Source organism: Cryptomeria japonica, chromosome 10 (genome assembly GCF_030272615.1).
Source record: "Cryptomeria japonica chromosome 10, Sugi_1.0, whole genome shotgun sequence".
NCBI lineage: Eukaryota > Viridiplantae > Streptophyta > Pinopsida > Cupressales > Cupressaceae > Cryptomeria > Cryptomeria japonica.
In genome coordinates this window covers 766279879-766306384 of record NC_081414.1, presented here as the reverse complement: position 1 = coordinate 766306384, position 26506 = coordinate 766279879, and the positions used below count along the sequence as shown (strand labels likewise).

At 37.5% G+C, this 26506-nt stretch overlaps 1 protein-coding gene across 1 annotated transcript in view; it reads left to right on the top strand.

Annotated features, from left to right (window-relative positions):
* Nucleotides 1-26506, top strand: part of LOC131026983 (serine/threonine-protein kinase VIK) — a 94545-nt gene that overhangs the window by 58645 nt on the left and 9394 nt on the right. The window contains exons 5-6 of the mRNA XM_057956982.2: nt 9595-9715; nt 9910-9989. Coding sequence (XP_057812965.2) covers nt 9595-9715; nt 9910-9989 — 201 coding nt within the window. The remainder of the gene's footprint in view (nt 1-9594; nt 9716-9909; nt 9990-26506) is intronic.

Here is a 26506-nt window from a genome sequence, read left to right as displayed (position 1 = left end):
TGATTCCAACAAGGAAAGATTACTTTCAATTAAATTTACAACAATTCCTTTACTTAGTGAAATTCATAAGTTGAGCAAGGAGTGAATGTTATCTTTGAGCGCTCAAATTGCATGAGGTGGAGAAATCCACGGCTTTATTTCTCATTTTTCTTGACCTCTCAAATTCCTTGACCCCAAGGAATCCACGACTTTAGGGTCTTGAAGGCTAGTTACCCATGTGATGATCAATCATCCAAGCATTAGGCGAAAGCCATAAGTTGATGAAGCTTTAAATGATTTCAACAAAGGAAGATCATTTGTAACCAAACTTGCAACAACTGCCTTTTACTTGGTGAAACAATAATTTTAAGAAGTGATCTTGAAGAAAATGAGCAAAGTCATCCTTGAGTGCTCAAATTCCTTGACCTCAAGGAATCCACGATGTAACTTCTCAAATTCCTTGACCCCAAGGAATCCACGATTTGGGAGTCTTGAAAGACATGAAAGCTGAAAATCGCCTTAACTCAATTTATCCTTGGATCTTCAAAGTTTACAAGCAAAGTGAAAACAATTGAATGCCTCAATGAAGCAAATATATGGAGGAATGTGAAGAACGATTGAAAGAGATAAAAGTGATCATTATTCCTTGACCTCAAGGAATTCATGATGTGCATTCTCAAATTCCTCGACTTCAAGGAATCCACGACTTGAGGATTGAAGGTGAAGTGAGGCAAAAGTTGCATTATCCAAATTCATCTTAAGGATTTCCAAAATTGCTAACAAAATATCTTTAATGTAATGAGCTCTCTATATAAGACTTAGTCTTGTCATTTGTAAAGGATTAATAGTTGGTAGCAGAATGTAATGGTTACCCCAAAATCCACTTCTAAATGAAATCACAGCTATAAAGTAATTCCGTCAGACACTTTGCTTGCAGTCCTTAATTTCTCTGATTTGTGTTACAACCTTTATGACTCCGGAATGGTTTGTTGTATTGTTTTTTTTGTGCCCTTTTAACAAGGATCTATGCATGTAACATGAATATGAAAATGAAAGCATAAACACACAACTGAAATAACCAACACACTGTATTTATAATGATTTTCAGATTAAGTGCAATATTGGCAATGAAACAACTCACTAAATACTCCAGCAATAGAATAGCATGAATATTGTTTTCACAGAGTGATGGCCTGGGCCATAGCATTAGGCTGCTGCTAACAAGATGCTACAGTACGCAGCTGCTACAGTGACGTTGCTACAGTGACGTGGCTGCTACAGTGCGCAGCTGCTACAGTATGCTGCTGCTACAGTAATATTTTATCTTCAGTCAGTCCAAAGTCTTCATATATCATCCCCTCAAAGTGGCATAAGCATCGGACAAATGGAGAAGAAGTTATGCGCAAAACATCCAATCTGCCTGTAGCTAGAAACGTGCCCAAACTACCTGATAATGAAGCTGGTAGCAATGGATTCCAAAGGCCAAACCCCAGGGGGATGACGTCTAGAATGTCACAAGAGAGGATAGACGTCCTCTGATGCCAAGAACGGGTCTACAACTCATTGCATCAATTTCTTCTCATATCTAACATATCTAATGAAGCCACAAACGCTTTCTTTTATTCTCTTTCCAAGGGTCGACTCAACTCTCATCGGCAATGTGGGATAAAAGATGAGCAATACAAAACATATATTAAAATATTCACTTATGTCTCCCTTGGGTATAGATCCCATAAAATAAATATTAGAGTAACACTTTAATATTTTACAATTAAATTAAATGTTACTTTAATAAAACTTCAGGCATTAAAATGTATTAGCAATCGGACTCCGAATAATGCGAGTGATAGCCCGTCGGAAAGCTCTCACCAAGGAGTATCAAATCCAAACACCAAAACTGGCCTCCACTATGTCCTGCTGACTTACTAAAAATAGTAAGTATGCCTGAAACTGAGTAAATCAACTTCGTTTTGGCCCCAACTGGAAATGACTAGGCCAAAACACTCCAGGATCCCTTTAAACCCTTCGTTCGCCCTCGGGACCATGTAGAACAAGGCTAACGCACACACACTTGTTCAACTGCTAAAGTGGGGACATTACACAGAAGCAATCAATAGTTACTAGTTAGTAGTAGAATAGAGTAAGAGAAAAAAAAGATTGTTGCCAAGACTTTGTTTTGCAAGAAACATATTATTTTCATTGTAGATATGGTGAATTTCATGTGTTGATTCAACAATTTGCATGGTCTCTACTTCTCATTTGTTTTAATGTTGATTAGATGGATGGAAGATCTTGTTGCTGATGAATGGTGTACCTATGTTCATACCACTTGGAGTTTGTTGATTGCAAATTGCAGTGTGTGGTCAAAGTGAAATAAGCTTAACTTCAATCATTGTATGCTTACTGTTCATAATGTTGGTGTGCATGGGTGATATTGAAATCATTCGTTTATCCTTTGGAGATTGCACCTTCTTTGTGTAGTTGTTCCAGCATGGCGAAGAAAAGCTTGGTTTGGGTGCACCTAATCAACAGTCATTTCTTACATTCTTAGAGTAGCATAATCTTTCTCAACCCTTGTCTCCTTTTGCCTTATTAGGCTTTAGTAAATTTGAGATTCCACATTGCAGCAAAGTTCAAGTAAAACGTAAGTACCCTTATGATTCCAACAAAATCACATTTATTCACTGAATCTATCCACATTTAAAGTCAGAATCTGACTATCGGAACCTTGGAGTCTTCTCATTTGATCACATAGTTTAGCATTCGAGAAGTCTTTGTTCAAGAGAGTATAGAATACTTATATTTTATACGGTGTTGCATGAGGTCATAAAAAACACATCAACAAAACCATTCCCCTCTCTTTATTTTGAATCCCTCTCCTAGGATGACCATTGCAATTAAAGCCCCCATGCCATAGCACCACTGGCCCCTAACACATGATTCTATGAGCCACCATGTATCATCTTTAGTCCCCAATTCTAGGCACCATGTGAGGACTAGAGAGGCGATATCCACTTTCGTTTTGTTCTTGTATTCCACATTCATGACTTCATCGCCCAACAACATTTTGATCAGTTGCAAAAACATTGGATCTTCAAGTATAAAAATTCTTCTCAAGTGGTCATCGGTAATTTTCCCCAGAAAGCCAATTGCTGCTTCTTTGTTCTCAATGTAAAGCTGGCTTCCATCCTTACTCTACAACACCCAGACGACTCTCACAAATTTTCATTCAAAATGAATGAAAATTTCTCAATGTCGCCTCCATTTAACTTGTCTTGCACGCTTTGAATGTCTTGGGAGGCTCACCTCATTCAATGAGTTTCAATTCCCTAACTCAACACTTGCACTTTGTACCAAATCCTGCCCAATTTGCACTTTTCGATAATCCTCCCACCACTTTGCCTAAAATAAATGAGCTTTCCCACTTCGATAAGGTGTTCACCACCTTATTTCCATCATGCCTAATGTGAGAAATTTTTAAATATAAAAAAGAATTTAGCTTAGTTCTAATAATTTTGATGTATTTGTTCAATTTCCGAGCTTGTGCTTCACCATTTGAGATTGCATTTATAATTATTTGTAAATCTCTTTCCAAATGTAATTTTGTTACCACTAATTTGCTTGCCAAGTTGACGGTGAGAAAAGCAGCCTTGGATTTTGCTTCATTGTTTGTCCCATCCGTAAGCTTCTGAGCTCCTATTGCTAAAATACTCCCTATCTAATCCCGAGCAACACAACCTACTCCAGATAGACCCGGGTTTCCTTTGGAGGCCTCGTCGAAATTTATTTTAATTCAACCTGCATCTGGTTTGTTCCATTCCATTTCCTCTTTATCGTGCGAAGATGGATGAACCCAAGGAGGCCCAATAACAAGCCTTATCCAATGGGAGCATTGTTCCCCAATTTAAATAAAATTAATTACATTTCTATTTGATAAATATGTTAAAATATATTCAGATAGTTAATCTATTTTGAATTGAATAGAAATGGCTGCAAACAAGAAGGCTGATCAACCTTTTTGAGTTCATGAAAACCGAGAACCCGACCTATTTTTCACCAAGTATGCAACTTCGAGATGGAGTGCTTGTGGGCCAGGAGGTGTATGTGTGTTAGCTGGCTTGGTGGAGAAGGTAGTCTCATACGCTTATCAATCATGCCACCCCAAGATGAAGTGCTCATGGGCTGGGAGGCTGATTAGTGCTCCTAGGCTTGATCAAGAAGGATGGAGTGCCTCCAAGGTGGATTGAGGGATGGAGTGGACCATTTTCCACCCATACTCTTGCAATGCAAGGATAACTTTAGGAATATGCTTTGGATAATTATTAATGCTATCGATTATATAAGCAATCATATGTTATTGAATTCCTTACCCATGTGAAAATAGTTGGTCTCATGAATTACGTTTCAAGTGTTGACTAACATGATTGTAGGACCTAAACTAGGATTAATCTTGTTAAAGACATTTGAAATGGTAAATTTATATTCTTAACTGTATTATATCTCTTATGTTTAAGTGAACTTGTGATTTGCGTCAAAATATAGTAATATCTCCAAAAGGGACATCACAGGGATTGTGGTGGACAAAACCCAAATCATTTATCTGTTGTTGAGTCAAACAATTGAATTTCTTGTAGTGTATATGATTAAACATTCTCCAAGAATGCTCAAAAGTAGAATGAAATACACGGCTGTCTCAAAATGTGCGTTTCCATTCATTGTAAGAGTTTGGCATTTTTGTCAAAACAATTCCATTATTTGATTAGCAATAATTTTTTTTTGTCCACATTCTATTATCACAATGTATTTCAAACTTCAAAATACAAAGTTAAAATCTATGTTCCAATGAGTTTCGGGGACAAGGACGATAGGGGGCGATGGGACATGTTTTTAGTATGGGGGTATTTTTGAGCCATTTTTTAGGGGACGGCTGTTAAAAAAATAGGGGATTTTAAAAAATATAGAGAAATTTCAAATATGCATATCATAACAGTGATAAAGCATTCATCATATACATTGTAAAATCTTAATACATAGCATTAGACTTGAATTGAGATTTCATATGTATTTTGGTATACGTAGCAAGGATATTGACAAATATTGTTGAATTCAACTTTATACTTGCAAATTACATTTTCTTGAAATTTTCTGAAGCCTTTTCAACAAATCTTTTTAGCGAATATAGTGCAATAATGGTCTTCCATGAAAGCAAATTTCATTGAGGCATTATGGGGAAAAAATGTCTTTGCGTCCCGGTCCCGTCCTTGATATGGGTATGGGGGTAACAGACCCGAGGATGCATCCCAATGGAACTTAAAATATTTATGGAGTGCTAGCCAACTATGTTAGAAGCATTTATTATATTTTAATTTGAATTGTTTTGCATGTAATTGCCACTTCTGAAATTAAAATGAAATAATTATATTTGAAGTTTGGCCAACCCCTCTTGGATGGGTCACTGCTTTTGTACGAAGGGTTATTTTGGAAGGTATATATGCAAGATAAGTTTGAGATGTGATTTGCAAGAATTTAGCGAAATATCTTTCAGATTTAGACCAGAGATATATGCTTTATCAGCAGATTTATGGACCTGATTTGAAGAAGATTATAATCAGATTTATAGCAGATATATGAGTAGAGTTATAGAAGACTTATAAGCAGAATTAAGCAGATTTATGAGCAGAGTTAGAGCAGATTTATTAACCAATTTATAGAAGATCTTTGAAGGAGATTTATTCTCAAGAAGACAAAGACTTTGTTGTTAGAGTTTGGTGCATCTCAATAGAAGAGATTGGTGTGTCTAGCTTGGTTAGTGCTCAATAGTAGGGATTGGTGTCTCCAATGAGTTGTTGCCTACAAAGACAAGTGGGAATTGGTGTCTCCAGTAGGTTGGTGCCTTCAAAGTTTGTAAGAGAAATTTATATAAGCAATCTTTAGTCGTGGTTTTCTCCTGAAAGGGTTTCCCGTTATAATAATTCAGAGTTTGATCTTTTCAAAGGAGATTTAAAGACTCCTTAAATAGAGAAACACAAGACGATCTTTCCATAATGGAAATGATCATAAATAGAAACACGAAAGACATAATCAGAAGTTTCTAAATACTAACTTAAACAACTATGATGACCGTCATAAAAACATTACAATAATTTAATAACCTCCCTTAATGGTCATTGTTCTAACTACTCGACAGAAAGCAAGACAAAATCTATAGATCTTTTGGTCACGAATGCAAAGAAGGCTGTACCCTTCTCTTCAAAACGCTATGCAACATTGAGTCTGCTGTTGAGACTCTCTCTGAATCTGCAGAACTTCTGGAGATGACCAAGATAATTACAATCTTGATGTTGGGTACCAAAACTGTCCCTCCCTTTATCCAGAGACATGGAGCTTCTGGGTGAGTCTAATAACATTGGTTCCAACATACCTTTTGAGCATCAAGATCCATTCAACATCCTAGTGAATCTGGGCATTCTTATGTTTCAAAGAAGGATTGATGCCATTGGATTGTACAGATGGATACATGAACTTGAAGTGTATTTATTTGTCAACCACTTCATTGATGTTGGGAACATTGCATTCTTTGAGTTTAAGGTGTACACATCAGTTTCACAATAATGGGAAGTCTACAACACTTAACATGAGCACAATTTTGAACTTTGCGATACATTAAAATTTTTTTAAGTGCCATACACAAATGATACTATTCTCTTAAACACCATGAGGATAAGCACACAAAGTCCCAAAAATTGTGCAAATGCAAGGATCAATTGGTGCAAGATTATACATATTATAAACAATTTCTAGGAATACTTGGAACAACATCATGTTGCATTGATGGAGCATGATAAGATGCTTAAGTACATTGGCGGAATTTATCCCTATATCCTAGCAGCTAGTTCAGATGACTCACATGAACATTGTTTATCAATGGACATTTGCTCATCATTGTGCTTTTCAAGAGATAAGGCAGTGCCTTTGTGCCACACCAATCATTGCCATGCCAGATATTCTACTATACTTGGAAGTTTTAGATCAGTGCATGAGTTTATGCTCTTGACACAAGTCTCACTGAGCCTGGACATATGATCTCATCTTTGAGAGACAGTCAATGACAGTGCAATAATACTCCAACAATGGTAAGGAATTGTAGACAATTGTCCAAGCTGCAAAATAATGGTGACAGTGTGACACTACATTTCTTGGAAAGGAAACCATCATTCCTTTCAAGATAGGTTGCATTAGTTTTTGCATACATAAAGCAAGCTAGCTAATGCATTCCACATGAAGTTGATAACATACAACAGTTCCATCTAGTTATCAAACATAAGAGAGTAAAAAAGAAGGCTGCGTATTATCTCAGTCGGCCTTCTGTACAGATGCTTGACAGAAGAGATACTACTTCTCAGATCATCCTTTTTGTAGCTTAGTGGATCGAGACTTTGTGCAAGCTTATGGAACTCTCAAATAGATTGGCTGTCTTGGTGCTCCTATGGGCACCACTTGCCAATGGCTCATATAGGAGGCACACTATTCCAAGATAATAGGATACTTTTCCATAAGAAAAATAGTTTACATGTAAATAGCATTTCTTTTGGCCTCATAGTAGCATTAATCATTTGGGGAATTAATGGGCAAAACAAAAGTATAAGATCGAGAAAAAATCGGATTTACAAAAAAATGTAAAAAATTGCAGAAAAAAGTCAAAAACTACTTTTTCTAATATTTAAGGACATTTCCATAGCATAGACAATTTAATTTATTAATTTTCAATATAAAAAAAAAAAAACTATAAAAATAAAATAAAACAATATTAGATTTAATTTTTAGTAAATGTTAGATTTTATAATCGCAAGTTAATTTAAATAAAATATTATCTGAATTTGTAAAGTTATAAACATATATTTTTGAAAATTAAAAATACATCATTAAATTTTATTGATGAAAAAAACCCTTCAAAAATCAAATAACAAACAAATGTTAGATATTTAATTAAATATTTAATTTAAATGAAAAAAATGACGTTTTTTAATATTAATAAAAATTCAAAACTATAAAATTTTATAAATGAAAAACCTAAGAAAAAAAAAGGGAAAAAATAGTAAATCAAAATTTGTGGCCTTTTGACATCCAGAAGTTGTCGTCTAGGTTGTGACTCAGCTGCAAACAAGCTTGGATGGAAGTGGAAGAAATGGTACAGCAACTGCAGAACAGGAATCGTCACGCAGTGGAAATGGTAGGAGTCGTGCAAAAAATGTAGCTTGACGGTGGTTTGCTCCCAGCAGTGGCTTAGCTCGACAATTAACAGTGTTTTTCAAGAAAAATTGTCTGAAAACCATTAAGATGCTTCTGAAAAACCCTACAAATTGCTTTTTGAGGATATATTCATAAGAATGTGTGACCTGTTTTTCCACGTTTTCGAGTGTTTTCGTGCTGTTTTAGGGTTTCGCGGCGATTATATTAGGATTAGTCGTGCGATTTTTCTGCGATTAACTATGCAGAAAACTGTTGAAAATCGGCAAAAAACGTTTGACTGATTTATTGTGATATTTTGGGGGAAATAGTCGCCGGCCTTCCCGATCGCTGATTAATTGCGACTGGTCGGGAGTTTTTGCAGATTAATGCTTCTATTTATTATAGAGTACCATTTCAAGTCTTTCATCTTGTGTTGCATTGGCAAAGCAACCAGCAAGAATCTTGGAATGCATATGCCATTGCCAATTCCAAGTAGACCATTGGAAGCTATTAGCATGATCTCCTATCCAGGCTTCTAACAACAAAGCACCATAATGGCACTGTCTGTCATCTGGGATTGTTTTTTGAAAATAAGCATTATAGTTTCAGTCAAGAAAAGCATCAACTTGTCTCTTCTTGGAAACTTGCTTATATAGATACAACTCCAAAGTGATGATCTTGTCAGAGATGCAAGTCTTCAAACATCTGGAATAGCAAATGCTTGGCAGGTACCCGTACAGTATCAAAGGCCTTGTGAAAATCTACAAACAGCAGCAGACTTAATTCTACTATTGCATCTACTTTATCTATACAATATACATTGATTCTATTCTTGTATTATTTGAGATATATTTAACAAGTTTATCTTCTACTGGTTGATAGAAAAGTTTTATATCATAACCATATTATTCATTTCAATCTGCCAGAATATGTGAATGTTATATTTATATGGGGCAGCTATTTACTTTTTGAAAAAAATGTTGTGCTGGAATTAGGTACAAAACAGAAGATACATAAATCATAGCCAAATCCACTGTTATGGTAGATAAACAGCAGTCCTGTCTGTTTCATAGATTATCTTGATTCTTTCTGCTAGCTTGTTTTTTCACCAGTATACTAAGGCTCTCTTTTGGAAAATTGCTCTCATTTCTTGTAATTTTGCAGTTGCAATTGCATGAGATAGAAATTCATTGCAGTTAATACTTTTATGATGTTATCTAAATGAATGATGGAATATGCAGATATATTCTTGATGTAAAAGTCAATAATATTTAGCAGCGATAAGTGAGAATCTTATTAGAAGTGTTTATATATAGTGCCCACTGCAACAAATCCTTTATATTCTGATCCACAACTTCCATGTTTGTTTGTTGATTTCTGAGACAGTCAGGACTTCAGACATGAGGTTGATTTGCTAGTGAAGCTACGGCATCCTAACATTGTCCAGTTTCTTGGTGCAGTCACAAAGAAGCCTCCTCTTATGTTGATCACTGAGTACCTTCGTGGGGTAGGGAAATCTGTTTACAATTATTCTTTCAAAAGCTGTATATTTTTATTTGCTTAAAGCATATAATTGAGGTAGCATGTACAAAAGTATATTTAAAGCATTTAAATTAGAAACAATTTTTTCATGAGCTTTGGTTTCTAGTTGGTCACATATTTTACAAACTTTGAATAAAATTCCTATATTGTGCTCTGTAGGGTGATCTTCATCAGTTTCTTAAAGATAAAGGTGCATTGAGTGCATCAACTGCAGTTGGCTTTGCTCTGGACATAGCAAGGTATTTGAGTTGGGTTCAATGTGCAACCTAGCTTGTAGAAATTTTAGTTTTCTATCGTATAGCAAGGTTATGACACTTTACTAGGTATCTATCTGTTTTCATTTATACAATTATTTCCTGAATACAGTCGGCATGGAAATAAATTTAACATTGATAGTCAGGTCATCGATCTTTTCGTAGAATTTCCAACCATATGTATTTTGATTTTCTGTTCTTTTTCCTTTTTATGGTCATTTTGCATGGACCAGCTAGAACTCAAACCTTGGATCTCCCATGACCATGCTGGCAAGCTCAACCACTAATTTACCAACCCTTTGTGGTTACGGACTTCTTTTTGTTGGTAAGGATCAACAATGAAGAAATGAGAATGCAAAAGCAATGAGGCTCTACACCTTGTCTATGGTCGGTTCCAATTATTTATTTAATACATTATGGAGATTAAAAATCAGGAATGTGTATGGTAATGTGTGATTAAAATGTTTATATAATATTATAAACAACCATTATTGTATCTATTTAAAACTAAGTTATTGGATCGGGTACAAGTGTGGGTACATGTATCGGAACCTGATACGACGGGTACTTGAATTTTTTCCCTTGGGTATGGGAATTGGAATATATATATATATATATATATATATATATATATATATATGCAAAATTATAAATTATAAGAACATTAATTATATATGAAAAATTTAAATATATACATTATAAATTAAAAATAAATATATTTATATTTATTAATGGTATAAGTATAAAAGTTTTTAAGTTATTATTTATCATTTATAATTTTTTCTAAAATGATTAACATGTACGATATATTAATATGATATAATAGTTTAAATTTTCAAACTATTTAATAATATCAATTATTAAAATATATTAAATAAAATTATAAATGAAACTAAGAATTGTCGTCTATTCCCATCAATATAATTATAAATAAAAATTTAAACTATTATATCATAGTTGTATTTCATATATAACATTAATAAATATAAATAAAGTAGGGCAAAAGGCAGTTGCTGAAGAGTAGAAGGTAGCTGCGGACCTTTGAGGATGATATCATTTCAAAGCTGAGTGCCATAATGTTCAATTCTATTTAGGGTTTTTTTGAGGTCAAGAAAAAAATGATGCAGCAAATCTTGGACATATCGAATGGCGAACGGTGACCAAACCCTTTTCTGGACCCAACCCAAAATAGGTGTACCCGGTAATGCATGTTTAAACCTATACAATATATTTAATACCCCCCCTCTCTGCTCCCCATAATGACAAAACCAAAAACAATCCCATCTTTGTCTTGAAATTTGACAAAGAAAATAGGACCAAGAGGTTTAGTCAATAGAGAAGCAAACTACTCCTAAGATGTGCAATAATGAAGAGAAATGCCTTCAAGATCAATTGGTTTGCTAATATAGTGATGATGAATTTAAATATGTTTGGTGGGAGCATGATGCATTGGATCCTTCACCAACTTCAATACACCTTGATTATCATAGGAAAATGGAGTAGATGTATGTCGAGGGAGTTGAAAATCAGCCAAAAGCATAGTTGATCTGCTTCACAATTGGCGCTAAGAATTGCTTTTTAATTTTCTTCTATGGAAGATAAAGTTGTAGTGTGTTGAAGCTTGCTTTGCTTACTTTGTTGGGAGATAGCTCTTAAACCCAAGGAAAAGATGTACCCAATAGTAGACTATCGAGTATCCATTGATCCCACCTAGTGAAAGTTTTTGTATCTCATTAATTCAAGATATGTTGTCCTTTGATATAGTATACCAAGGCAGAAGTTCCTTTGACATATCATAAATCTCGCTTTGCTATTGTCAAATGAGGGAGCTTTGGTTTTATCAAAAATTGAGAAAACAGTTTGACAAAAAATAAAAATCCTATTTTAGGATGCCTACCAACTCTATGTAGAGAGATTCATCAATCAGGGATGAATCATCATTTGTTGACAACTTCAACCTGGCCTTCATAGATGCTGAAGAGGAGTTGCAATTTACCATCCTAAACCTCTTTAGTATTCTCCTGGCATATTTGATTGTAACCTTGAATATGAGATAATCACGTACCTAGAATCCAACACCTTGGCAACAGTGTGGGAGCCCTATATCAGCTATGTCAAATGCCACACACTAAGCAGATTTTATTTGTTGAAGAGTGCTAGTGTCACTACTTGTGGTGGCAAGATCGTCAACATATACAATTAGGATCACATTGCCATCACCATCATTTTTGATATGGAGATTTCTTTTGAGTCTGGAATCTTGGAGATGTTGGTTATTTTTGTGTACTAGGTTTGTGGAGCTTCCTTAAGCCCATAAAGAGACTGAATCGACTTGTAGATCAGATGATCATGACTAGGCACTTGAAAACCATCAAGCTGTACTATGTAAAGCTTCTTCACTGAAATTTCCATTCAAGAAAGTGTTCATGACATTTGTTTGAGACACCTTCCAACCAAATTGAGTTGTTGTGGAGAGGAGCAACTAAAATGTGACCATCTTAGGAGTAGGAACGAAAGTCTCATAATATTAAAGACATTTATTTTCTAAAGTCCATGATAATAGGCACAAATAGTTTCTGAATTCATCTATGTAAGATTTGTAATATACTAAACAAATCTTACACAATTGAATCCAAAACCTATTTGTGCCTAATCTCATCATAGTTATCCCCTCTTGTTGGGAATATCCTTTTGCAACAAGACGAGCTTTTCACTTATCCAAAGTCCCATTGGATTTGCAATTGACCTCATCAACCCATTTTCTTTGATGAGTTGTTTATTGGAAGACAATTCCAACAACCCTCATGTATGATTTTTGATCAAGGCATCATACTCAACCTTCATGACACTTTCACATTAGGTTGCCCTTGTGCTTCCAAATACCATTGTCATTCAAGCAATTTGTTTCCTTGTCCACCCAAGTCATCCATCTAACTGAGGAAGTTCATTCTCATACAAATCTTCTAAAGTTAAGTAATACCAATTGGGCCTTTGATGTTGAGATCTCGCTCCCCAAATTGAGATAGAGAGAGATATTTGAGCAGGAGGTTGTCCCTTAAGGACTTCCACTTAATTGTGGAACTTAATAGTCCTTAGTTATAGTCAAAGATATGTATGCAATCTAGTAAGCCAATAGATAATTGCAACATTAATGTTAGTTGCACAACATGAATATCACTATATCATTTGATGATAACTCTCACCATTCAAATTACTCACCCTGGATTGGTGTGTACATTGTTGAGTGTCCCCAACTTGTTTCTTCACTTCATATACAAACACTAAGGTAGCATATGACATGGATGATCTGGGGATTATCTTGTAATTGTATGTTGTGTGCTAGTATATCACCAAGTTGAACCTTGCACACTAGCATAGCGTCAAGATGAACATTGTAGTACTTGCAATATTTTGCATCATTTCACAACCTTCAATACCCTTTCGTGCCTTGTGCAAGTTCCTTTTTTTATTTTGTGTGCTACAACACAAATTTCAGTAGCCATTTGTGCTCTTGTGATGCTTCATGCAACACTTGTCATCTTTCACCCCTATCCATGACTCAATGCATTGATCATTGTGTACTCTCATGCATGGTTTTGCATAACTTTGCATGTACACATATGTAAACTGATCTACAAAATACCAACTATCAATAAATGCAACCTACAACTAGTTGGAAGTTTGATGGTTTAGATTGAGTTGTTACACTTTTGAGTGTTGTTTTGTAATTGTCATGTCATTTATTCTTTTATATTTGTGTGAATTTGTCATATTGAAGAGGATGAATAATGTAAAGGTGTGTGCAAACTGGTCAGACGTGTTACCACTTTTTGGTCACAAGAACCTTCATTCCTAGTTGTGCTATTTGTAAGCATTCCTTGAGAGGAGAACCAATCAATGTGAAATATATATTAGTATGCTTTCAATATTTGGTATTTAATGCGTTATAGCCTAAGCAAATTAGATAAAATGTGCTGCCTCCTTTTTGATCGTGAGAATTCTCATTCTTGACCTTACTAAACTTTGTACTTGTATGTACTTTACCATATTCTTCCATTGAATAGGAGTAATTGTTTTCTAATCTCTTGCAATCTTGAATGCATAATAGTTCTTTTGCATCTTGTCTAAGAGTGTATTACATGTTCTATAATTTGCAATTTTGTTTGAAATCTATTGCTTAGATAAGTTGTAGATTGTACTCTGTGTATCACTCGGGTTTGGCGTGAATCATTGGAATCAGAGCAAAAAATATTGTTAGACCACTTGTCTTTAGTATCTACACTAAGTCAAAGAATTGGTATCAGCATGTGGATATCTTCACTATTGTAGTCATGAATAAGAAGAGCAAGAATTCATGAAGGCACACAACTGTGAGAAGAAAGAATACCTTCTAGTCTCCCTAGACGAGATTAAGTATTTTCTCGATGAAGTGCAACATATCCAATGCCAAACTCAACAGTTGCAAGATGCTCTCTAGTCAAAAGTTAAAACCACGGGGACGTGTTCCCCCTTCCCCCAATCCCTCAACCCTTGCGTTTCCATTCCCAGAACCCCACTAGTTAGTAGGACCTACCTTAGATGTCTTTATAGGAGGGATGTAGGCTCCTCTGAGCCATAGACTTGTAGTTATTGTTTTGATATTTGTTTAGAACATTTGATGTCATGGATTTCATATTCCTTGAGTTTTGTATACATTTGACAATATTTATATAGCTAGGTGAAGAGGAGAAAAAAGAGTGATTGGAGGAGTGAAAAGAGATAGATTGAGTGATTTTTCTATTTTAATAATTTGCCAAAGTTTCAATTAAAATGTAATTCTTATACATCTTTTCATAACTAGTTTTTCAAGTACTATATGTATATTAGCACCCTGCCCCCGCCGCTACTGTCCCCCTGCCATCCCCAAATGTAGGCCCCTTGTCCCTCCGTCCTAGAAACCTGTCCCCACATCCTCACATCCCCCTGTCCTGAACATCTACGAAACACTGTCCTCAAGTTAAAAGCTTTAGCCTTATCATGTACTGGTTAACAAATTTCATAGTTCATAGTTCTTAGGTCACAAACTATGATAGGAACTCTCCACAAAAACAAGAGGAACTCATACGATTTGAGTCTAAGTGCACATTGTTCCTAGTGTGTAATCAATTAGATATCAATGCATCACTAGGCCTAGTTGAGACTTGTGATGTGCAAAAAATAATAGATGAGAGTTTGGTAAGCTCATCTTTTCCCCTAGGACAATTCAATAATTTGTTTGGTAGTTTTGAAAAATATACCAAAGGAATTAGTTCCAAGTTACTAAAGAAAAAGTGCTATAGATGCCAAGGCCTTGGCAAGGATGTCCAAGGCATTATCAATCTCCTTTAGATATAGATGAGATTGAGCAATGTTGGTCTAGGCTACACCAATTGTTGCACAAGCAAAGAAGGTGCCATGCACTTCTCACCATAACCCAACATCGATGAAGCATCTATATCATGACCTTTATACAACAATTTAAGTGTCTCCACTTGTGCAACAAGTATCTCCTAACTAGTAAGTAATACTTGTGCACCCCATTAGTGTTTAGCACATCTAAAGGTTCACAGTTCTTAGTGCCTTGCATAGAAGAAATCTCACATAAGTGTAGATTTCTTAGTTGGTCCTTGCACAATAACAACACAAACTATGACATGTGCAAGAACATTATATTATTTGCACACACAAGAAGCAAAGGCATCCTTGCCAAAGGCATACAACACACACGCTAGTTACACGTAGCCACTATGTAGCATGGGGCATACAACTAGAGATTGTTGGGATATTCATCGTTGTGGTCTTTGTCAGAAAGCAACCATTTGCAATTTACATGTTGGTTCTCAAACATTCTTTCATGAAGGATTGCACGTTCACTACAAGAACATGGGTGGATGGACCATGACAATGGGGGAAATATCAGTTCCTCTCTATGTAATGTCCCCTTTTTAGCGCAACATGATATGGGGTGTCGTTAGCCTATTCTGACATGGTCCCGAAGGCTAACAAGGACATTGATGGGATCCTGAGGTGTTTTGGCCTAGGTGTTTTCGATTTCAGGCCAATCGGTGCTGCTTTGACAGGGTTTCTAGACACTTACTATTTATAGTAAGTTAGTCTCCAAGCAGTGACTTGAAATTTTTAGTGTTTCCCTGGTTGGCATAACTATCAGTAAAAATATTTGAAGGCGACAATGATTTAAAGGGATTATCAACAATGTTTTAATATTTAACGATAAAGTGTAAAGTTAAATTAAATATTTAACTTTATCGTTATTTTATAAGGTTGGGAATATAAAGTAATGTTTAAAATATTAAAAGTTCCCTTTAATGGTACATTGTGGGAAATAATATTTTATTCTAATTGTATTATCCCACATTTAGGAAATGAAGTGTTTGCATCCAGAGAGAAGATATAAATGGAGGTTGAGAGCTCTCTTTTGGGGGAGGCTGGGATGAATTAATGTTATGCTGTTGGATTTTGTAGAAATCTGATTATTGGGCTTGGAGGACGGAATCCCTCTTTGCTAGCATTCTCTTCGCTGTTGAAAGACACAGTCAGGAAGATTAATGGTGTTTTCATTCAGGAAACACATTGGGCTTCATTTGGTGCTCTCGCATGATGTTTTTATAGGGGTTTGAAAGTGCAGATTTGAAAATAGTGTTTTTGCTACAGTACCGCGTGAATAGTGATTTGCTACAGTACCGCGTGAACAGTGTTTTTGCTACAGTACCGCGTGAACAGTGTTTTGCTACAGTACCGCGTGAATAGTGTTTTGCTACAGTGCTGCATGAATAGTAAAAATGCTACAGTGCCGTGAATAGTGCAGCTACAGTGCATGAACAGTGTTTTCAGCAGGTTCTATACTTGTGGAGTCCAGGTTTGAATTTGTTTATTATCATATGGTCTGTAATATTCTTCAAATCTGATTTGTATGCTTGGAGTTGGAATTAAATAAATACCATCAGCATTAATCCTCTTGTTTTTGGTATTTGATATGTCTGGTTATTTTTATATTGAATAAACTTTGAAAGCTTTACAATAAATATCAGTTTACCAAATTTATCCTATAGCAAATCAAGAACCAAAAAAAATCCAGTAGTCAGCTTGCACGCCAACTGTTTGACAAAATTACACTAAGTAAAAAGGACATAAATTTAGTACCGAACAGGGGGTGTCCATTACACTCTACAACATGGCCATAGGTGCAAATCCCTCTACATCAATAATGTGTTGGATGTCGACATATCTTGTTACATGTCCATGCATACATTTCTTAGAGTATAGACCATCAATATGAAGCTCCACAATTTTTTCTTAGAGATAAGAGTGCAAGAGGTTTCTCAACTTCACTCTTGTATCAATTCTTGGTAATAGACCTGTTGGTGTCTGTTTTATCATCTACCAAACATTAGGATAGGATACCCGAAGGCATTCCATCCTCTCCTGAAAAATCACTACTGATTCCAAGGTCTATATGTGCGAACAAGCGACTTTAGTGGAATAGCTTCTTGGGTAGTGTATGCTGAAATTCTCAAGGGGGACTTACATTTGACAAGTATCTTGAACTGCTGGATTTAGATGGATATATCAATTTTAGGCTCTTCTTTTTTTTGGGATTTTCCGGGATTTAGACATTCAAAAGAAAGGAGAAAAGGAGATAGGGTTTAGGAGGCTAATCTAATCCTACGAGTTTCGGAGACGGTGTCAACTGTGTGTTCTCGAGAAACCAAACTTTGCTTCGCCACACTAGGGACAACTACACAAAGCTGGTGCAATCTTCAGTGGGTTGTGCTGATGATCGAGATATTGGGGTGCACATGGGATAAGCTCAGACTAACTTTGCATGGTAGAATGGAAATCATCCATTTACCAAAAGTATGAGTGGACATACACAATCAATTGATACTTATTAGATCCTTCACTCAAATTAACAACAATGAAAGTAAATCTATATTAACTTTAACTAGTTGTTGAGGAATTTGAAACCATGCAATCATTCAAACAGTAGTGATTACAAAGCAGCGCACATGCAATATATTATCTGAAATGATCTTAAGCAACAATATATCAAAAAAACCTCACACTCTCCAAATGAGAGGAGGCAACCTTATATAGTTTTTCGAGAATCAATGAATGGCCGAGATCGAACAATGATCAACGGCCAAGATTGATTGCTACAAACCCTAATTAGGGTTTCCCCAAATACTACTAGTTCACATGAACAAGAAGGCGACAAGTGGCATAGATGCTAATCTGACTGTGGTGAGTGTCCACTTTCCTCTTTTAGAGATTCAATGTATCTGGACACAATGAGCGTGACCTCCTCCATGGCGACACCTGGCAAGCTGCTAATTTGGAAGTCGATGATATCCACATCATTGGTACAAGTGGCGAGGATGCTCTCCCACTCAATGACTTGGGCAAGGAAATTTTCATCGATGAAGAGAAAATTCACAATTCTTGAGAAATCGCTTTTGTCCATCATCCCTGAATCCTTGAAGAAGCTAGACTGGATTCTGGCTCTTAGGTTTTCTGCCTGTAGATGCTTCTCCCTTATGCTTTCCTTCTTCTAGATCTTTGACGCCACATGGAATACCTTGCCTAGGATCTCTCTAACACTTCCCTTTGTCTCTGAGCACTTGGTTTCGGATTTCTTGAGAACTTCAATTCGAGTGACCAAGGCATAGTACCATGTGCTGAAGTCATACCTGTCCCCGGTCTGTATGATACCTGCTTCAACTAGGCTTCTCTTTGACAAGCCTTGGATAACCTTTAGGTGTGGAAGCAGTTCATCTTGAATTTCAGTCACATTCTCCCAATTGATGGCTAGATCTTGGATGCGGCTGATTAATGAAGTAGCAGATTCATGAGCCGATACCAAATTCTCTACTAATGTGTCAGCTCGTATTGAAACATCCGACATGCATTCCCTTGCTTGAATGTATGAGCCCTTCATATCATCGTAATCTCTCATTGATTCCTGCTGAAGAGGCTGTGGAGGGGTGATGGGGACCTGTTGACGTGTATTTTGTACACAGCCTAACATAGAATAAAATACCCAAGGGTACCTTATCCTCTCTTGAATAAAGTTTCCGAATGCTGAAGATATCGCGAAAAGGATCAATCAGAGAAACTTCAAGGTTCTTGTATGTAGGGTCTCTACGTGTGGATAAGCTCCAGTGGTATGATGTGATTTGCTGGAATCACAAGGGGACTTACATTTGATGATTGAACTTCTGATTTGCCTTTGAATATTGCTGGAACACAGGATCTTCACTAGCTTAGATTTGAAAAAAAATGGAAAAAAGACGAGGGCGAAGAGAGGATCTAATCCTAATACTAAGAATGTAGGAGCAATGATTGATCTTTGATGAAACTCTAACTAGGTCTTGTTTTGACATCGCAGGACCATCTCCACAAGGCTAGTGCGATCTTCGAAGGAAAGCTTTATTATGTTCAAATCATCACTGCAGGCATAGACACCATCAGGTTGATGCATATCAATGAAGAAGCGACAATTGAAGTTAAGCTTAAGCTGAATGATTCCAGTTGACTACGCAAAGCAAGTCTGCAATCAACAAACTGCTAGTAGTATGGATATACGAATTTCACCATCAATCAAGCACATTTCTTCCACTCATCTAATAACATGAATTCAAATATGAGAAGTATAAAGACCATGCAAATTGTCGAATCGACCCATAAATTTCACCATTTCTTCAATGAAGCTACAAGTCTTTTACAACAACATCTTGGCAACAATCTTTGCCTTCTCTCTCTACTCTACTCTAATTACTATTCTATCAACTAGCTAACTACTCTCTATTTGCTAACTCCTTCCAACTATTTCTATCTTATTTCTAACTGCCTTTACAAAATGAAATGCTAGGGCTTATATAGTGCCCTCAATACAATTCGATGGCTTAGATCAATTCGAGATCAATGGCCAAGATTCAACAATGAAAACCCTAATTAGGGTTTGTTACAACCATTACATAACACTTAATGCTTGACCAATGATAAAATTGTATTGCTTGGACACATGTCCTCTCTAGAAAAATCGACCAATGGATAGCTGGGGTAGGTACATCGGAGTTTGTGCCACCTTCCATGAGTTAGGTACGTTGAATCTGGACATGTTGAGGTGGACCACACTGACTGGAGAAGTGATGACTAAGATGCCACCTCGTCTGACACTTGTAACTTGGTAAATATTCAACTTGATGTTGTTGAGAAGTTAGCTTTAATTAATTCTTCTGGAACTATCTGCTTCTTCAACGAACCCTTGCTCTGACTTCTTGTGTCCTTGATTTGCAGGATGATGATGTACCTCGCCTTGGAATGCTAGATTGGAAGAGGTCGTCCTTGATGACGTTAGTCCAAAGAAGGTCGTCCTTGTCGATGCTAGGCTGGAGGAGGTCGCCTTTGTCCTTGCTTGATCGTCCTTGATCTGGCTTGATTTTCCTTGATGAGAGCCTTTCGACTTGTAAATCCTTTGAGCTTGGGAGCCGCCATCTTGATACCTACACAACATTTCAAAATTAGTAACATGTTTTGCAATGTGGAAATATAAACTAGAAAGAGGATTTAAGTTTTAAATTAGGAAACCTCATGATAAATCTTTGAATTATCATTTCCTAAATTTAACTAAGCCACTTGAGATTGAAAATTCAAAATTCAAAATTGAGACTAGGAGAATCTCGCCATACCTCCACTTGGGAATTAACTCTAAGAAAAGATGCAAAATTAAGCAAGTTTGCTAGGCAAAATGTGGATCGAAGTCTTCAAAATGTGCTTCTTCTATCAACTTCACCACTTCTAGCCTTCAACGTCTTGAGGAAAATTCGCTCCACCTCTAGACTTCAACTTGCACTCCTTCTTGAACCAGATTTCGCACTCCTTTATTGCTCCTTCAAAATCGCACTTGGACAAATGATTGAATGATGGATTAACATGCTCAACACACCCTTCCTATATAGGCGCTCATCTTGATAATTGCCCCTAGGCCGACTTGGAAAATAGGCCCAAAAAACAAATAAAATTTAATAAAAGAGGGGGCCGACCTTGCAAAATAATACCCCAAGCACTCCCTTTTTTAAAATTTAATTTAATAATAATTAATTAAATGCCTTTGTAATTAAAAACTTTGATTTTTTAAAGGCTTTAAATTAATTATTGAATGTCCATGCGCTATTTTTAAATACCAATTTAATTAAATTTTTCACTTTTTAGCGAATTTGGCATTTTAATGTAATTCGAAAATATTAGCGCCTAAGCATGGGAGGAATAAGGGACACTAACCACATTGCTCTGGTCCCTGGGAGAGGGACAGGAGCGCTCCTTCATTTTGGCCTTGTTTTTCATGTTTTTCACGTTCAGAGTCTTGTCTTAGACGTCCAAAATAGCATTTTAATTGCGAATCTTGAGCTTAATTCGTCCCTTTTGTGGAAGGAGTGTGCTTTAAAGTACTTTCGCCCTGGTCCCTTGGTGAGGGACAGGAGCGAACTTGCCTTTTTTCCTTGGGTCTTTGTCTCTTTAATCACCAATTTATATCGCAAGGCAAGTAACAATGTTATCCATTCATTCCATGCATACTTTACTCGTCCCTTACAATGCAAATTTGATATTTGAGTGAATATCGCCTTGGTCCCTTGGTGAGGGACAGGAGCGAACCTTTGTTCCTTGTGCTCATCCTTGTTTATATCAACTTGCAGCTGTCTTCACAGTGTAAAATGATGTTCCTTACTCCCTTTTGAACACTTGAAATGTGAGTGGCAACTTAAATTTGGACACACTTGAACATTTCGCTCTGGTCCCTGGGAGAGGGACAGGAGCGCCTAGGACAATATGGGCTTCACTTGGCGTTTTTACAATCTTCAAATTATCTTCAACGGACTCGTTACGCCTCCTTTGCTTGCCTCAAACTTAACACTTACTTGATCTTCGCCCAAAACCTGTCTTATAAGGAAAATCGCTCTGGTCCCTGAGAGAGGGACAGGAGCTATCACTTAAATTCGCCCTGGTCCCTGGCAGAGGGACACGAGCGATTTTGCTTCTAGGGTCAATTTTCCTCATGATTGCGCTTTCAAATTATATTCAACTGATAAAATGTATCTCCTTTGATCTTCTCAATTCGCGAAATCGTTCAAATCTTTCAAGGACAAGGCAATTTTGGATTTCAAGCTCTGGTCCTTCAGTGAGGGACAGGAGCGATTTTTGTCCTCCAGGCCCAAATGCTTCACTTTTCACCATGAAATGTCTTTGCTAGGGAAGATATCATCCTGCTTCATGCTATGAATAAAAGTTAATGTCCAAAAAAAAGTCTAAAATTGTGCATATAAAGAAAATCGCTTTGGTCCTTCAGTGAGGGACAGGAGCGAATTTGACCTTCTAGGCAAAAACTTCTTTCTTATACTTTAAGTTATATTCCATATATACTTTCAGGATGTTTGAGAGTGGTTTCAGACCTCCAGGAGTTATATTGCAAAATCTAGTTTTTTGAGGTTTTTCAGTTTCCAGACTTAGTCAAATTTCAGGATCAGGACATTCCAGACTTAGCCAAATTTCAGGATCAGGACCTCACTCAAGCCGGACTTGCTACCCTATTGATCTCCCCAACAGCACTCAAAATGCAAAGGCTAACTAACAAAACCCTAAAAAACCTAAAAAGACAAACCCTAAAAAGAAAAAAAGCAAGGGTCCCCATTTGCAATGGGGCGATGTGTGAAAACGTCACAACAGGACCTCACAGTTGAGCGGCCTAGTAAGGTGCAGGACATACTTCTTCCATTGCTGATTCTCTTCTTCAACCTTCTTCCTTTGTTCCTTTTCATGGGCTAGACTTGCCTTCAGAATACTGCAAGAGTCGTCAAAGTACTGGACCTCTTGCTCCTGGGTAGGCTTACCTAGCTCTATGGTAGTAACCTTGTAGTCCTCTGCAGCGATATTGTCTCTAGTCTTTCCCTCTTTGGGTACTGCTATCTGGACTGTTCTGAAGCCTGTACTGTCTCTCTGGATCAAGGAGAACTTCCTAGCAGGCTTGGGTGGTTTGAGCATGACTGGTTCATTCACCCTCTCCAAGAACGTTGCAGTGACCTCTTCGAAACAGGCCTCCTTGGGGACCTTAGCCTTGATTCTATCCCTTAGCCAATCCGGGACAGTTGATTGCTCGATAGTATTACGGTCAAATTCATCATTTGCCTCTCCTGGGTTCGCTGGTATGCTGTCCAAGAAGAATGTAGGTGTTTCCACTTGCTCTTTGTCTGGACCTTGGATAGCTTCTCTCATTACTTCTTCAACTGAAGGAGAAGGCATTCTCCCTTCATCATCAACTACGCAGATGTCCAGCTCCTGTTCCTTAGCTGCATTATGATCAGGCCTGATAGAAGAGGCACTTAGAGTGGATTGGCCTTCGCTGGACTCCCTTCTTTCTCCTATGATCTTCTTCCTTGCGATTTTCACCGAGCTCCCTACTAATTCTTTCCTTTTCCGAGACCCAACACTTTCTGGATTTCGGGCATCACCGGCAGAGGTACAAGGATCGATGGATAGCGTGTCATCTACTCCCATTGACTCGTAAGTCAAGGTCACACCTTTGGCTTTCAGCTGCTTTGTCTTTTCAGACGTCCACCACCTTGAATACTTAACTACTGACCTCATGAGGTCTGCCAAATCTGACTTCTCCCCTTCTGTCCAATCTATCAAAGCTAGGGGTTCGCTCTTCATCTTTTCGAAACCGGCTGATGAAGCTCTAAGCTTTCTTCCACTTGATCTGCAACTTTGAATACTTTTGTTGCTCTCACCATTTTCAAAGGAATTCTAGACCAGAATCTTTTCCTGACTTCGAAGCTATCGGCTGCATTAGCCAAGTAGTTTTCTAGGTCTGGTCTGTGCTCAAAGGTTGTTCTTTCGATCTTCTTTATCCGGTGGAATGGATCAAAGTTCCTTCTTGTCTTGTATTGATAGAGGGGATACCAGGTGAGCTCCTTCTCAGCGGTCACAGAAGCTTGGGATGATGCACATGTTTCCAGCCCATTGCCTATGGTAAGTGAAGACGTCCCTGCCTTCTTTTGCCTATCCCTTTGGATTACTATATACTCTTCTAATTGTCTCACAACCTCGAGCAATACTACTCGGTTGGTAGGATAAGTTGGGAGCTTGTACGGAGGTCCGGAAAATCCCTGGATTCAGAGGTAAGTGAACTTCGGGTATTGGATGTACCAACATCCAAACTGACTGATGAAGTCCATGGACTCTTGAGAGAGTCTCTGGTGCAGCCCGCTTTGCAATGTTCGAGTGATATGCATAAGGAAAGTATCATTTACTCTCTTGTAATGGAATTTCTCTTCCATGTGGAGCTGAGGGTAGCAGTCATATACTGGAAACTGATTCTCCTTGCTCCCTACTTCCCCTCTACAAGTGAGACCTCTGTATCTGTAGGTCCTGGCCAAGGAATAGAACAAGTAAGAACTCATGAAGAAAGTTCTATTCGCCTCCAGGTTCCTTAGCTAGCTGTCTAGGTTCTTGTTGATCATTCTGGCCCAATCTATCATCTTTACTCCGTTGATTATTTCACTAATGACATAATACATCCAAGGTTCGAATGGGGCTCCCTAAGGGCTTCCCATTATTCTGTTAAGCAAGACGATCATATCTCTGATGTCTTCCTTGAAGTACGCCCGCACTAGGCTCTTCCTTTGAAGTTTGGAGGCGCCCTTCCTTGGCTTGTCTAGCCAGGAATGGTTGACTATGGTGTCATACTCTTCCACGTGGTCCTGATATAGACTGTCTGCTTCATCCTTAGCCTTATACATTGTGTTGTGATACTCCAGGATCCTGAAGGCCTCTCTGATGGCTTCATCACTGATGTTCGCCAGTATCCTCCCATCATGTGCGATGATGTCCTTGCTGGTGGGGTTGTAATGCTTGGCACACTCAACCACTAGTTCATTACACTGCATGGTGGGAAGGAAGCCAGCAGCATGTACAATACTGCTCTTCATCATCTTTCGCGCAATGATGGTAGGCACAAGGTTGTCCAGACCAAACATTCGCTTCTTGAACTCCCTCAAATTGATGTGTCCGAGGTTGGTGTCGCCGACGTTCTTCCATTTTGAAGTCATCCTTGACTTTGGAGGAGCATCTTTATCTACCTGGAACTTCATGGTGTCTAAGACCTGCAGATGAATGATGAAAATTTAAAGTTAGAAAATTTCTGCAAAATTTCGAAAAAAATAATGGGGCCACGAAATGGCTAAGTGTTGGAAAATTTTCCATTTTTCACTCTCATACTTAGCCACAAAAATTGAATTTTCACCTCAAGACCCTCAGTCTTGAGGCTGGTTGAAGTTGCCATCAAGTGTTAAAGCTTTCAAAAATTTTCATACTTAACCAAAAAAAATATTTTTTTTTCAAAAAAATTTTGAAAAAATATTTCCCAAGTTCTTGAAAATATTCAGAAAAATTCATAAATCTGCATTTTGAATTGGATTTCACCTTCGAATGTGCAGAAACAGGGCTAGAAATCCTCTCGAAAATATTCAGAAAAATTTAGCAAAGGTTAAATAATCTTCTCGTGCTTGATTGCCCTCCAAAAATCTGCGAAAAATCTGGTCTAAAATGATTATCCAACTTCCAAAAATGTCAAAATCCTTGTCTAGATGATCTTCGAACTGAACTATTTACCAAGCTTTCCTTAGTAATTTCGAAATCGTTGATGTAACAATGAAGTTAATAATGAAGTATTTGTAGGCAAGGTTAAATTCTCAAGTAGAAACCTTTAAGATATACTTCTAATTTCATCTCAAGTCCTTTCGGAAAGTTTTTGTCATGTTTCCAATTTTGAAAAATATCTTCCAAATATTCTTCTCTGGAAAACTTTCTATTTTGGTTGAGGTTCGAAAATATCTGACAATCCATGAATTTTCCTTTTTAGAAACTTTCCATTTTCAAATTTTGGCGCACTTTGCCTACCTCTCCAAGGTATGGCGGACTTTGGAGGTCTCTCCTTCTTGGCCTCCATTATGGCGAAATTTTAACTAAGGCATTGGGGTGGACTTTGACCCTTGCTCCTCCATGGCCTCCATCAAGGTGAGAATTTTGGCTAAGGCATTGGGGCGGACTTTAGCCCTTGCACCTTCAAGGTCTCCATCACCCTTGGCGGACTTTAGACTAGGCACCTTCATGGCCTCCTTTGCCTTGGCGGACTTTGGGGTGAGGACCTTCATGGCCTCCTTTATGGCCCCTTCAACCTTGGGCGGACTTTAGCCTTAGCACCATCAAGGCTTCTTAAACCCTTGGCAGACTTTGGAGTGGACACCCATGTGACCCCCAAAGGCATGGGGGACTTGGAGCTTGGCACCCATGTGACCTCTCCAACCTTGGCGGACTTTGGTGTTAGCTCCATCAAGGCCTTCCTAGACTATGGCGGACTTCAGGCTTAGCACCCATGTGACCCCCAAAGGCATGGCGGACTTTGAGGTGAG